Source organism: Cyclopterus lumpus, chromosome 9 (assembly GCF_009769545.1).
Source record: "Cyclopterus lumpus isolate fCycLum1 chromosome 9, fCycLum1.pri, whole genome shotgun sequence".
In the NCBI taxonomy this organism is placed as follows: Eukaryota; Metazoa; Chordata; class Actinopteri; order Perciformes; family Cyclopteridae; genus Cyclopterus; species Cyclopterus lumpus.
Window position 1 is genome coordinate 15034532 of NC_046974.1, and position 12429 is coordinate 15046960.

Sequence of the window (12429 nt, forward strand, 5' to 3'; positions counted from 1 at the left end):
GGGCCTGAGTTTCCTCCCAATGTGTTAAGTCACACAGACATCAATCAGATGTTGTGTGCGTTTGTGTGTGTGCGTGTGTGCGTGCGTGCGTGTGTGTGTAAAAGTGCAGACAGCTAGAGGTGTTTCACGGTCAGGGATCAGGGAGGTGAATGTTACATGCACACCTACAGTAGGACATGGCACATTCACAATAAGAGCCATGGCTATGTATGTGTGTGCTCTGTATCAGCTTTTATTCCCAGGCACCTTTTTTGTGTCTCAGTGGTATCTTGGTACATTAATAACACCGAACCACAGAGGTATGAGCCTTAGGTAAAGAAGAAAGGCAGTGACCTCCCACGTCATTGCACAGGATTTATTTCTCATGTCTTTAACAATATTGCATCACTTTTCCAGCCAACTACCCGCTATTTTCATTCAAGATAAAAAAAAAAAAAGATTATGCAAAACCTAATAGAAAAGGAAGAAAGGTGGGCATATCAAAAGATGACATACAGTAGCATATTTATGTTGCGAAAGAAAATGAAAGTGAGTTTCTTCCTGCAGTCCATTAGGGTTAATTACAGCCTTGTGTTGGGATGCTTGTAGCAGAGCAGGGTTGGTAATTAAAGAACAGGTAAGACATTAACTTACTTTTGTTAGCCATTAATCAGTGTTTACCTTCAGAGAGTTCTCCCTTTGTAATTAATAATCAGCTTGGACAATGAGTAATCACCCAAGAGGAAGTTGTGTGTACATGTGTCTGTGTGCTTAAGAAGGTGTGTGTTATTAACAAAGGGTTTTCCCCCACCTTTGAAATAGCATCTTTACTGATCAAACAACTGATCATCCATCTCACCAGAAAAAGAAGTAAATAAACTATCAATAAAAACAAAGGAGCTATTAACAAAAAAAGAAAACTGGGATTTTCCTGTGTTTTTGTAAATTTTGTTCTCATCACCCTCATTCTCTCTCATTTTGCATTCATCCTGGTCCTGGCATCTAAATGGCATTGTAGGTATGAAATGATCACATCTCGGGAAGGCCACCCACTAAAACAGCACCCTACTCACAGACTTAATTCTCTGTTGTCCTTGTAGTTACTGCCACATACACACACGCACACGTGCACGCACACACACACACACACACACACACACACACACACACACACACACACACACACACACACACACACACACACACACACACACACACACACACACACACACACACACACACACACACACACACACACACACACACACACACACACACACACACACACACACACACACACACACACACACACACACACACACACACAGCTTTTCCAGCAGGGAGTTTGGTTCCACTTTATCTGCATATTTTGCCGTGTTCAGCGTGCTCCTAACTGATAACATTCTGCTAGTGTGTCAGGCCACTGCCAAACGCCAGAGCAATGACCTTCTTGCGGGAACAAAATCCTTTTGCAAGATGAAAAAAAAGGAAGAAAGATTAAGACACAATTAAAACCAAACAATAAAAATGTAGGGAGGGAGGCAAGCCAAACAAATGCAAAGGGGGTGGTTCCAGGTTTTGTCAAATTTCAAACAAGAATTGGAGGCCTTAGCGGACACCCCTGCTATGCGTTATTCTCTCTCCCTCTCTGGGTCTTTCTAGCCCAGTCATCGTGTCATGCTGGTATACCGACGATGCTTCACAGATGATTAGGAATAACAGCCCAGTTCTGCCTCCACTGCTCCCTACCTCCTTCTGCCAAGAGTCTACCAGCATGAAAACATAATAATCATATCATCACTGCTCCACACAGGGAGGCGGAGCACAAATGGAGGGGGGGAGAGGTGTGTTAAGAAAGTCAGAAGCAGTAAAGAGTAAGGAGAGAGAGAATAACAAAAGTAGAGACAGAAAGAGAGAAACGGCAAGACTCGTCCTACAACCAGTTCTCCCATCACACTGCCTGACCAGTCCCCGTGCCGAAACTTCCAGTACTTTGTTATCCCTCGGACATCTTAGTGTGTGAGTATGTGTGATCACATGCCATTCCCCACAGCAGCCAAGTCACCCCCCGAGCGGTGGTTCACACTGTTATGTGTGTGTCTGCATATGAGCATGTGCACTTACATGTGCGTGCATGACAACAAGGATTCACAGGTCTGTTTCCTGTTACTGAGATACTTTATAGTCAACCCTGATCCCTCCCCCCCCACACACGTACCATAGCAACGCGAACAACAGCAGTCGCGGTAGCAGAAGAACTGTTGGGCTGATTGAAGTGCTGGGCCACGCTGCCCTGACAGCCTTCCCTCAACCTTCTCTCAACCTCGTCACCTCGGTTGCTCTGCTGTGACTCTTACCACAATGGCTGCTGCCTATGAACCTGCCAGGCTGCCAAGGACACAAAGACGACTGAGACAACCTTTGACATCAGAAGCTGCCACCAAAAGACCAGATACAAGAAGAGTTGGCAGCTCTGTTAACGGGCCAGAGACTCAGATCTATTCAGCTGGGTTAAAGTATCAAAAGTCAATAGAGCACAAGTCAATAGTGCATACATACAGATGGATGCTGTGTCAAACACGCCTGTGATAGGACAATGCCAGGCATGCCAACAGTTTCAAAAAGTAGACTGCGATATCTACGCTCAAAGGTTGCTGTCTTTTGACCGACAGCAGTCACTGAGAAGAGACGTAAGAAAATCAAGGTAAAAAACTGACATTTGGGAGATGAAATACAGTATGGGTTTTCTATTGAAGGCTATATGACATTTCAAGAAACTGATTCACTGGTAGATGTTAAGGCCACCCACGCACAGAGCTCCGTGTGGAACATGGTGTTTTAGTGGCCAAGATGAGATAGCAGTGTTGGAGATGTATTCACTAACACGTGGAGCATGTGTAAGATGACCTATACATTCACCATGGTGTCACAGAGGGGCTTTGAAGAGAATAAAATCACAAAGCAGGTTTGAGTGATGATGGAAAAGAGTGATGAGACAAGAATGTGAGTGTGTTTGTATTTGTGTACTACATGTCACCATCACTACTTAAAACATATACACAGAGTAAAATCAGGTGCATTAAATACTTATGACAGATATATTTTTCCCTGTTCAGCTTTTCTTTTTGTTTCTCCGTGTGTGTGCGCCTGTGCGTGCCGGCCCATATGTGTGTCATATCTTCAAACAACACTGCAATCATCATCTCTTATCAACGTTCATGTTGAGGATTACAGCTTTCATCCCTAATCCTACATTAAGGACACATTCTCATGATGGCCATGACATCATCAAGGCCAGTTCACCACAGAGAGGGCACATGGACAGGAAGCCAAACACCACAGGAGAGGATTAATGAATATAGAAGACAGAGTGCATGATGAAAAAAGAAAGAAGGTGCGTCAAAGAGGACGAAAATAAAAACAAAATCAAACAGCACATTTCTGTAGCGTGTGTGAGACAAGCTCCATTTCTGCTTGTATTTGTGTTTCAAGATAATCTACCACTGCTTCAGTTTTACTGACAATGATCCTCGCGCACACACACACACACACACACACACACACACACACACACACACACACACACACACACACACACAAAGAAATACTGTCAACATACCCACAACAACGCACCTACTGAACCTTGTTATCTGCACTGCAATAATTGTTTCCATATCTGTCATTTAAGCAGATTTTCAAAATAAAAAAATTTCACCTAACATCGAGACCAATCCCCCATTTTTAGGCTACATTTAAGAAGACGTGTAGTGATGGTTTATGAAAAAATGTTATACCCAATTTTTCACCTTTGACTATAGAATAAACGCTTGGCTTAGCTAACATTGACATAGCACCATAGTAGATATTGAGTAATAATGTTATTACTGTTGGAGTGTTTTTTAAAGAGTTGTTTGATACCTGCAGAGACTCGGGGGCAGTCTGGCAGCATGGGATCCAGTGGTGTGTCCAGGGGCTCTGGACTCGACACCCAGTTGGAACAGTGCTGTAGGGAGAGGGACAAATGTGTAATTTGACATTTGAAAACAAGGACAAATTTATCATTAGATATGTTGTTTCTACAAAAGACGTAACCGACTACTTATGGCATCTGGAAGGTTTGGGAAATAAGTGGCAACCAGTATTTTCCACACTTACTCCCACACGCAAACAGAAATACATGCTTAAAGACATATACAGTACAATAAGGGAAGGGATTTGACGATTTGTGTTTCAAATGTATTTAGTTTCCGGCAAGTTTTATTGAAATTGCAAGAGATATTGGAATCAAAATAGAATTGTGGAGAAAAAAGGGAGTGAAAATAGGGAGGTAAGAGAGACAAAGAAAAGGGGGACAGGTGCAGAGGAAAAGGGGAGAGACGATGATCGAGAAAGAGGTGTGTGCATGGTGGAGCGAGAAGAGAAAGAGACAGAAAGAGAAGGAGAGAGAAGGAGAGAGAGAGAGAGAAAGAGAGAGAGAGAGAGAGAGAGACAGGAACAAGCAATTAAAAGCTCTGTGACATGTTGCTCAGACAGCTTGGCGTTTGTTTGTGGTTGAGAGCTGAGGCCTTCTACCATGGTGGATCAGTGGGTGCCCTGGGGGAGGGTGTCTGCCCAGCTTGCTGACCCATAACCCCCTGCAAACACCCCTAGTCCTCTCAAACCCCCTGTGGTTGACAACTCTCCTGTCAGAAAGAGGAGAAGACCTCTTTATCTGTTTTTCGCTGTCTTCATCAGTCTGTGTGGCGCGGCCTCTTTCTATCTACTAGGTTGTTTCAAACACATAAGGGTTAAACCTAAGGTACAATTAATAATGAACTGCATTAAAGCCACACTTCAAAACAACTTACTATTCCCATGCTTTGAGGTTTCATGCTCTGGGTCAGATGACAACATATCAAAGTACGTTTTCCCGTTTGACCATTCAATGTGGATTGGTATGCTGTGGCTTGTAAGGTTAGTACAAAAACAAGGGAAAAGGGAGAGGGACAGAGGGAGTCTGAAAAGGAATGTTTGGAGAAGACGTTCTCCAGATAAGATAAAAGTAAAATAGAAGAAAGAGAAAATGTAAAGAGATTAGAATGTGCAGCTGGCGTCCTTCTGAATCACTGCTTATCTGCCCTTGTTTACTTTCACCCTGGCCCCTTGACAGCCATTACAGTGTTGCACATGCTCGTGTGTGCATGTGTGTGGGTCAGTGATTGCATTACAGGCGGTCTCCCACGAAGTTGTGTAGCATTGTGAACAATTCAAACTCAAATACACACACAGAAGCACACATGCTTTTGCATTTTTGCCCTCGGCAACCCTGGCGCTTAAGGCCCTAAAAGGGGAGGGACCTTAAAGACAAACGTATGAAATCTCTGCCACTTCAAGCCCTCTGAAAAACAAACAAACAAACAAACACACACACACACACATTGGGAGACCGCAGGCATAACAGCAGTATTTATTATATTTATTTTATTTTTCTGTGTGAATATTTAAAAGGTACACTGGGACACAATATACTTGAGACCTAATTGAGCCCTATATAGTCGTATAATGGGTATAACATAAGAGGAGCCGAAGCGTGTTCAACTAAGATCGGCAGAGAGATGAGTGGGAATGGTGGGGAGAAGGGTGGGGGTGGGGGGTTAGTGTTGGGAAAAGATGACAAGTCATCTTGGTAAACAGTGGCATATTGTGTATTTTTAGATCATTTGCTTTGCCCTAGATGTGGTCTCCTCTGAGCCTGGGCTTGAGGGCAGAGTGGTGTAGAGCGGCACAGAAGCAGTGGGGCTCCTTGACTGCTACATCAAGTGTCTCATTGTATCTCCTTTAATTCATTCAGTCTGTCTGGAAGAAGATGTCAGCTGGGCTGTGGAGCAGTGGGCTGAAGGCGGCTGGAGAGAGGGGAAGGAGGGGAGTCTTTCAAAGGGCCCTTCTCCCTCCTCCTTCACCTCCACTATCACCACCAATGGAGGCAGGGAGGCCGGGGCTTGAATAGATTTGTCAAGGCAACATCACATGTGCACACAAACTCTTGCATAAACAAACACATACACACACATTGCCCACACACACACACATTGGGAGACCGCAGGCATAACAGCAGTCACATAAAGGCAAGGCCTGCTGGCTGGGATTAGAGAAGGGCGACTTGACAAAAGGATGACACATCACATCGGTTGCCTCTGACACATAGCATCATCACTTCAAGCAGCTCGTCCGCCGATCAATGGCGCCGTTGAACTAAAGGCAGACTGAAACAAACATGTAAACAGATTTGACTCTCCCCCCACAAAGTGTGGGTTTTGGTTTGTGCTGGATATGCACACAAGCATGTACCCATTTGTACACAATGCAAGACTCATTGTTGCAGAGTGCATTTTGTTTCACTTGAATTCCATTACTAACATTATGCAGGAACAAAGTCCTAAAAGATCCTTTAAAGTGTTGAGTAAGAGGCTGAAGCTAAGTGCGAAAGCTAACCATGAAGCTAAAAGTACGCTCTGAGGGTGTAAATTACAAGCAGGTGTCAGCTTAGCCCGCTACCTAAGAGAGATGCTTTTGATCCTTCTTTGTCATGTGCACATGTATGTGTTTGTGCGTCTGCAAGTCACAGTGGAAGCCGGTCTTCTTCTTTCACATACACAACAAACACCCGGGCTGCACGCACACTTTAAGAGTAATGGACACAAAACACTGCATTCAGCTGATGGCAGGGGGATCTAATGGAGTCTGCACGAGGACCAAATAGGTCTCTCTTAGGTGTCCATATCCACTACACAGTAATTGTCACAGGAATACACACTCAGCCCCTTGAAAAATAGGATCTGTAGGCTACTCTTTACATTCCAAAGCCTGCATTCGGACAACAGAACACACTCTAAACTCAGGTTTGGCCACAATTCATGCACACTTTTATTATCTCAATCTAAAAAACATAAAATATAAAAAGGGTGATTCGATAATCAAATAAGTTCCAGAATTATCGTATTAATCTTTTTTTAAACTGCCCTGACTGCAAATATTGAATAAAATATGTGTTGTCTGCAAATTTTAAATTGTGTACAGTTGGCTCCATTAAATGGTCAACCAGTATCTCTACCTTTTCTTTTTGAAAGCACAAAGGACTTAGTCCCATGACAGCAAACCCATGACAGCAAACTCCGTGCCATACAAAAGTCTCATAAACCACAACACACATGATAGCCTGCAACCTAAATTCTCAGAAAGTAGTAGTATCAATCTTTGCTCACTCTCTCATTGTCCCTCTCTCTCCCACCTCCTCCAGTTGCTGTACAATCTCTATGGATTAGGATGGTTTATTCATGACCATAGTGTACTCTGTATGTGTGTGTGTGTGTGTGTGTGTGTGTGTGTGTGTGTGTGTGTGTGTGTGTGTGTGTATGTGAGCTCTGGGCAGGCCACTAGAGTGTGACAGCAGGCCAGTACAGTGACAGGAGACACCTTGGAGACTGTGACAGGCTGCCAGCTGTACACCATCATTCGCATTTCTCTCTATCTTACTCACTTCTGCTCACTATACTACTCATCTATCTCCACGTACATCTCTTCATCTCCTCTCCTCCATCTGTATTCACTCCATTCATATCCTACCTGTCTTTTTGTTTGCCTTTTCCACAGCTCTAACCTGTGCTGTCTCTGCGCCAGTCAACGGGATCTAAATAATTGAACGTTTCCCATACTTTATTTCTTTCTGTCTCAGCCAGTGGATGGAGTTTTTCGAGCTCAGCCTCTGCTTATCCTGCCCTCTTCTTTTCCATCACCTTCCCTCTGTATTTTGTCTCCTGGCAGTGACGTCAGTTGCCCCTCGTCTGAGCCATTTGGTCCATATAACCTGGACCAGCAGGCGCTGATCTCTAAATCCCATCTCCTGTCTTTTACTCTCTGCTTCTCATCGCTCCATCCCATCATCCAGTGACCTCTTGAACCTTGGAGGGAGGGAATTATCTCTGTCCGACGAGAACAGAGTAGTGCACTGCTGGGGTGCCCCAACCTCACGTGCACCCACTCGTACGGGCACCCACATTTATACATTACCCAGGGTTGTATGCATGTTCCCTGATCGCTGCTTTCTGTGATGTGCAGCACCTTCTGGGATGCCCTTCCTGTGTGTGTGAGTGTCTATACCTTAATGTGAAAGTGTTGTTTATGTTCAAGATCCAGCGGTGTATCGGTTGTTATTGATATAAATGTATATAGAGATGTTTAAAATGAGCATTATATGCATCTACTATCACGGCCTGTGGGCACTTGTGTGTCTATGTTTTGCACTTCACCCACAAATGCACGCACTTGTTGTGTGTGTGTTTGTGTGTGTATAGTGTGATCATTCAAAGCCAAACATCAGGACACTGAGCCAATGTTCGAAAGCCCTAACATTTGAATATTGGGTGGAGCAAAAAGGCACTCTGACCTTTTAGTAGAACCATTGCAAATACACAGTATTGGTTTCTAATGTAAATGACTAGGGAGTATATTTTGGAATAACCTCAATCCTCACGCTGACCCATGGCTCGTTAACTAGCACTGCCAGCCATGCACTGAAGCCAGGGATGTGATGAAATACTGAATTTGAGCTGAACAATTGAAGTTATCAGTCTTGAAAATATAATATATTATGTTGCTTATTTTGCCCTTCAATATAATAAGATGTTTACATATCCAAAAATAATGTATGTCTCCGAGCAGTGATCTGCAGTATTTATCATTAATCGTTGCAGCAGATACTTTCGTGTAAAATACTGAACAAGTATTGTTCTATCAGTGATATGGTAAGAATGAAATGCATTTACACAGTTTACTGATAATTCAGTTAAAGTTAATTTGGTTTGTTGGTTGTGTTGTTGTTAAATACAATTTATGTAATGATTAACATAATAATAAAAATTGTCCGTGAGAGTATTTCTTTGGAATTAGCAACTAGTGTTGTGGTCTTAACTCTTTTAGAAAAAAGAAGCACAAAACTGCATTGTTAAGGCAGAAAATCAGTATGTCAAATATATTAGCTTTATCCGTTGCATCCTTCAGAAGGGCATACGTAGGTTTGTTTCCCTCAAGAAAAAATCCCTTTAATTAGGAGGGCTCATCTCTTGATTCAGCCAAAAAAGGACTGTGGGTTAATGAGTACGAGAATCCTTGCCTGTCTCCTTACTCCGACTGGACAAAGAAGGTTATTTCAGATTTATTGTTCCGGGGAAATATCACAAATAGAAAATCACTTAACATTCCAATTACGCTGTGTCCCAAACATCCCTTAGATGAATCAAAAATAGGAAATTCCAGACAAGGAGAATGGGCCAGTGCAACCTTGAATCCCTAGCACTCAAACTAACATAACATACATACACATTCACCGACAAGTAACACACACAAAATGGGAGATGACAGAAATAGCAAAAACAAAAGGCAAGGGATATAAAAGGGGAAGTAATATAAATAAAAGCTATGGTGTGTGTGTGTGTGTGTGTGTGTGTGTGTGTGTGTGTGTGTGTGTGTGTGTGTGTGAATGACATTTGCATCTCCGGCTCTCAAGCAGCTCTGGTCTTGGATGGTCCTCATCTGTATGTGCATACTGAGCGAGCCCAGGTGCTGCGTATGGCGCAGAGGTCACACCAGAAAGGGCAAGTGCTAAAATGAAGCTAACACAAATGCACATGTGCACGTGCATTCTATCTCACATGCTTGCCCACAAGCACATATAAACACATGCATGCATGCACATGCATGCCAAGCCGTACACACACACCAGCGAGGGTTGACTGACTTAGTTATTCATTGACATGCACTCAGGATGAAAAAAGTGGGGGCTGCGAGAGAAAACATGCAAACAATGGTTCTCTATGACTTCTAAATCTAGTTGTTGGTCAGGGGTATCTGTGAGGGTCAGCAGGGTTGTGCAGGGAGAAATCAGAGAGGAGCTAAATGTAAGACACCACTGCCTGGTGGATGTACACGATGTGATTGGAGCACAGGAATAGATAGTGTCTTTTTTCTTTTGGGTCTCCAGTTTGTATATTTGTGCATATGTGGTTATTTTACCTGCTGCATCCAGTCCTGAGTGCCTTTGCTGGTCTCCTGTAGCCAGATGTTGTGAGCCGAGTCAGTCAGAGCCACAGCGCACGCTCTGTTCTTCACCTGCATTTCCCTCTGATTCATCTGCCACAAAAGCAAATCAATATGTTGTTAGTTCATGTTAATGACAAAGTCACTGTTGAGGAGGATATCATTTGTTTTAGACAATATTTGAACAACAAAGTGACCTTTTGCTGAAAGAAATATGATAGGCTCTTTAGAAAAAAGAAAATAACATACCCATTGTGTTAGTAGATACTTGTATAATAAAATGTTTAGTCCCTGTCTAACATACAGTGTCAGCCTACGCCCTGGACCAGGACAGCACAGGCCCACTGGACAGATTTGACCTGGTGTATGGCATAATGTTATAAAGAGAAATATGAAAGAGCTGCTCCAGCATAGCGTGTCCTTGTCAAGTTCTGTGCAAATGTCCCTTTGCTGTGCACGTTCATATACCGCTGTCCCCATTCTTAATACCCTTTCCCTTCACATGTCATAGAGAATGTGGCTTCCGCAGGCCTGTCTTCCTATTCCCCTCTGAATGTCAACGCAAAGGAAAATGTCACGCAAAGGACTTGTTACCGCACTACAATAGACTTCCCACACCGCTGGTCCCACCCCGAGGAGTACTGCAGGCTTTGGGACGAGCCGTTTCACTACGCTGAGCTTTAAGATAACACGGGAAGAAAAGAGGACAGGAATGGCAACAATAGGTTTACAATCATGTATTGCACACGTTTAGTGAAGCTGGGAAAGAAACTAGTAGATTGGGGATGGACATAGGCTGCGGAAAACAACTAAGTAAAGTGATTCCCTGGTCACATACAAACGGCACTAAGGATATTCGAACCCAGAGCAAACTAGTTTAAAGCTCCATCTTAAGTGTCATCTAGAGGAAGGGGTTAGGGATTGGAATATCAGGGATAGGTTGGTGCATGCATGTAAGAATAGAATAACTATTAGTTTATAATAGTGAGGTGTAATAAAACAAAATATTGCTAAGGCTTGTTCAAAGCCACAGTTTGGGAATGTATATGAGGTTAAAGCCGCTGCTAATATGAATCGAAGTCTGACACTCAGACTGGGGCTAAGGCTGGATAAATAACCCATCTTATACACATTCACTGCGGGGAACACTGCCCATTTTCAGTCAGCTAGATTGGCTGGTCGTTGGCTGTATATCAAAATGACGGTGGGCATTTAAATACATTCTCACTCGCCCCGACAAATTAAAGTGGGAGTGTGTAGAGATAAATGTAATCTATTGAGGCACTAAGGACTCATGCATCATGGAGCTGATAAGGCTTCCACTGTAGCGTCTTCATCAGGCTAGAGAAGAGCAGACTGAGAGGGGAGGTACAACCAAGCATAAAGTACAAAACTGTAGAGATGGACAACATAAAAGAATGCTGCACATGAAAAAACATTCACTCGCTCACACAACATTCATACAATCACACACAGATGCACACTGCTCTCTGTATTTTCTCATCATCCACGCTTGGTTGAAAAGCTTTCCTCTGGCAGAACTGGGCCCGTGGGAGAAGCAAAGGCAACCTTTTAAAACTGGAGGTGTCAGTCAAGGTTCTGTTTTCTGGCGCTAACCAAACGGGCCAGTCCCTGAGTATAGGGCTGCTAGCAGAGGCCAGGAAACAGGAGACAGTAGACTGACTGTCCATGGGAAACACCAAGCACATTACTTCAAAACAGTCTGGGCAGAAAAACAGAAAATTATTTCCACATTCCAAATGGATAAATATGTCTCTACACCTATTGTATGTCCCTTAACTATCTGAGTTCAACATTTTTGATTGAAAATGTTCTTTACATGGGTATGGCTCCCTAGATACCACTTCAATATTAAAAGTGTAACTGAGCTATAATACATTTGGTTACTGGTGCCAACTGTATTTGTGTGTGTGTGTGTGTGTGTGTGTGTGTGTGTGCATGCCTGTATGTACAAAATGTGTGGGTACACACGTGGGTTAGACAGGCATAAAGGTATGTGCAAAGATAGAGGCACAGCTGGCAAGGTGGGAGTGAAGCTAGAGTGTAGATGGAGCTGGATAGATACATCTAAAACGCATTGCCTCCACACATATGTTTGGCTGTGGTAACAGTTGGTATAATAGGTTGACAAATGATGACTCCAGGAGAGAGTGCTCTATGCAGTGTGGCCTTCAACCACAATGATTGTGGCACCATTTGGTCCCATGTTTTACAAGCCACAATGACAACTGTGGTTGCCTGCATGTTGAAAGCAAAATCCCGGCATGTCAGTGTCTTCTGCTAGGTGGGTGATACTCATGGTTAACTTTCAAACCAGTGACCATGAAGTTATACATGCTCCCAAGGGGGTAGCGATGT

The 12429-nt window shown here is 43.3% G+C and overlaps 1 protein-coding gene across 6 annotated transcripts in view; it reads right to left on the minus strand.

Moving 5' to 3' along the window:
• The window catches only part of fam172a (family with sequence similarity 172 member A), a 144155-nt gene that overhangs the window by 37893 nt on the left and 93833 nt on the right, over positions 1-12429 (minus strand). For all 6 annotated transcript variants that reach the window (XM_034542129.1, XM_034542126.1, XM_034542128.1 and 3 more), the window contains 2 exons: positions 10027-10143; positions 3898-3982 (listed from right to left, as the gene is read on the minus strand). In XM_034542129.1, the coding sequence (XP_034398020.1) occupies positions 3898-3982; positions 10027-10143 (202 nt within the window). The remainder of the gene's footprint in view (positions 1-3897; positions 3983-10026; positions 10144-12429) is intronic.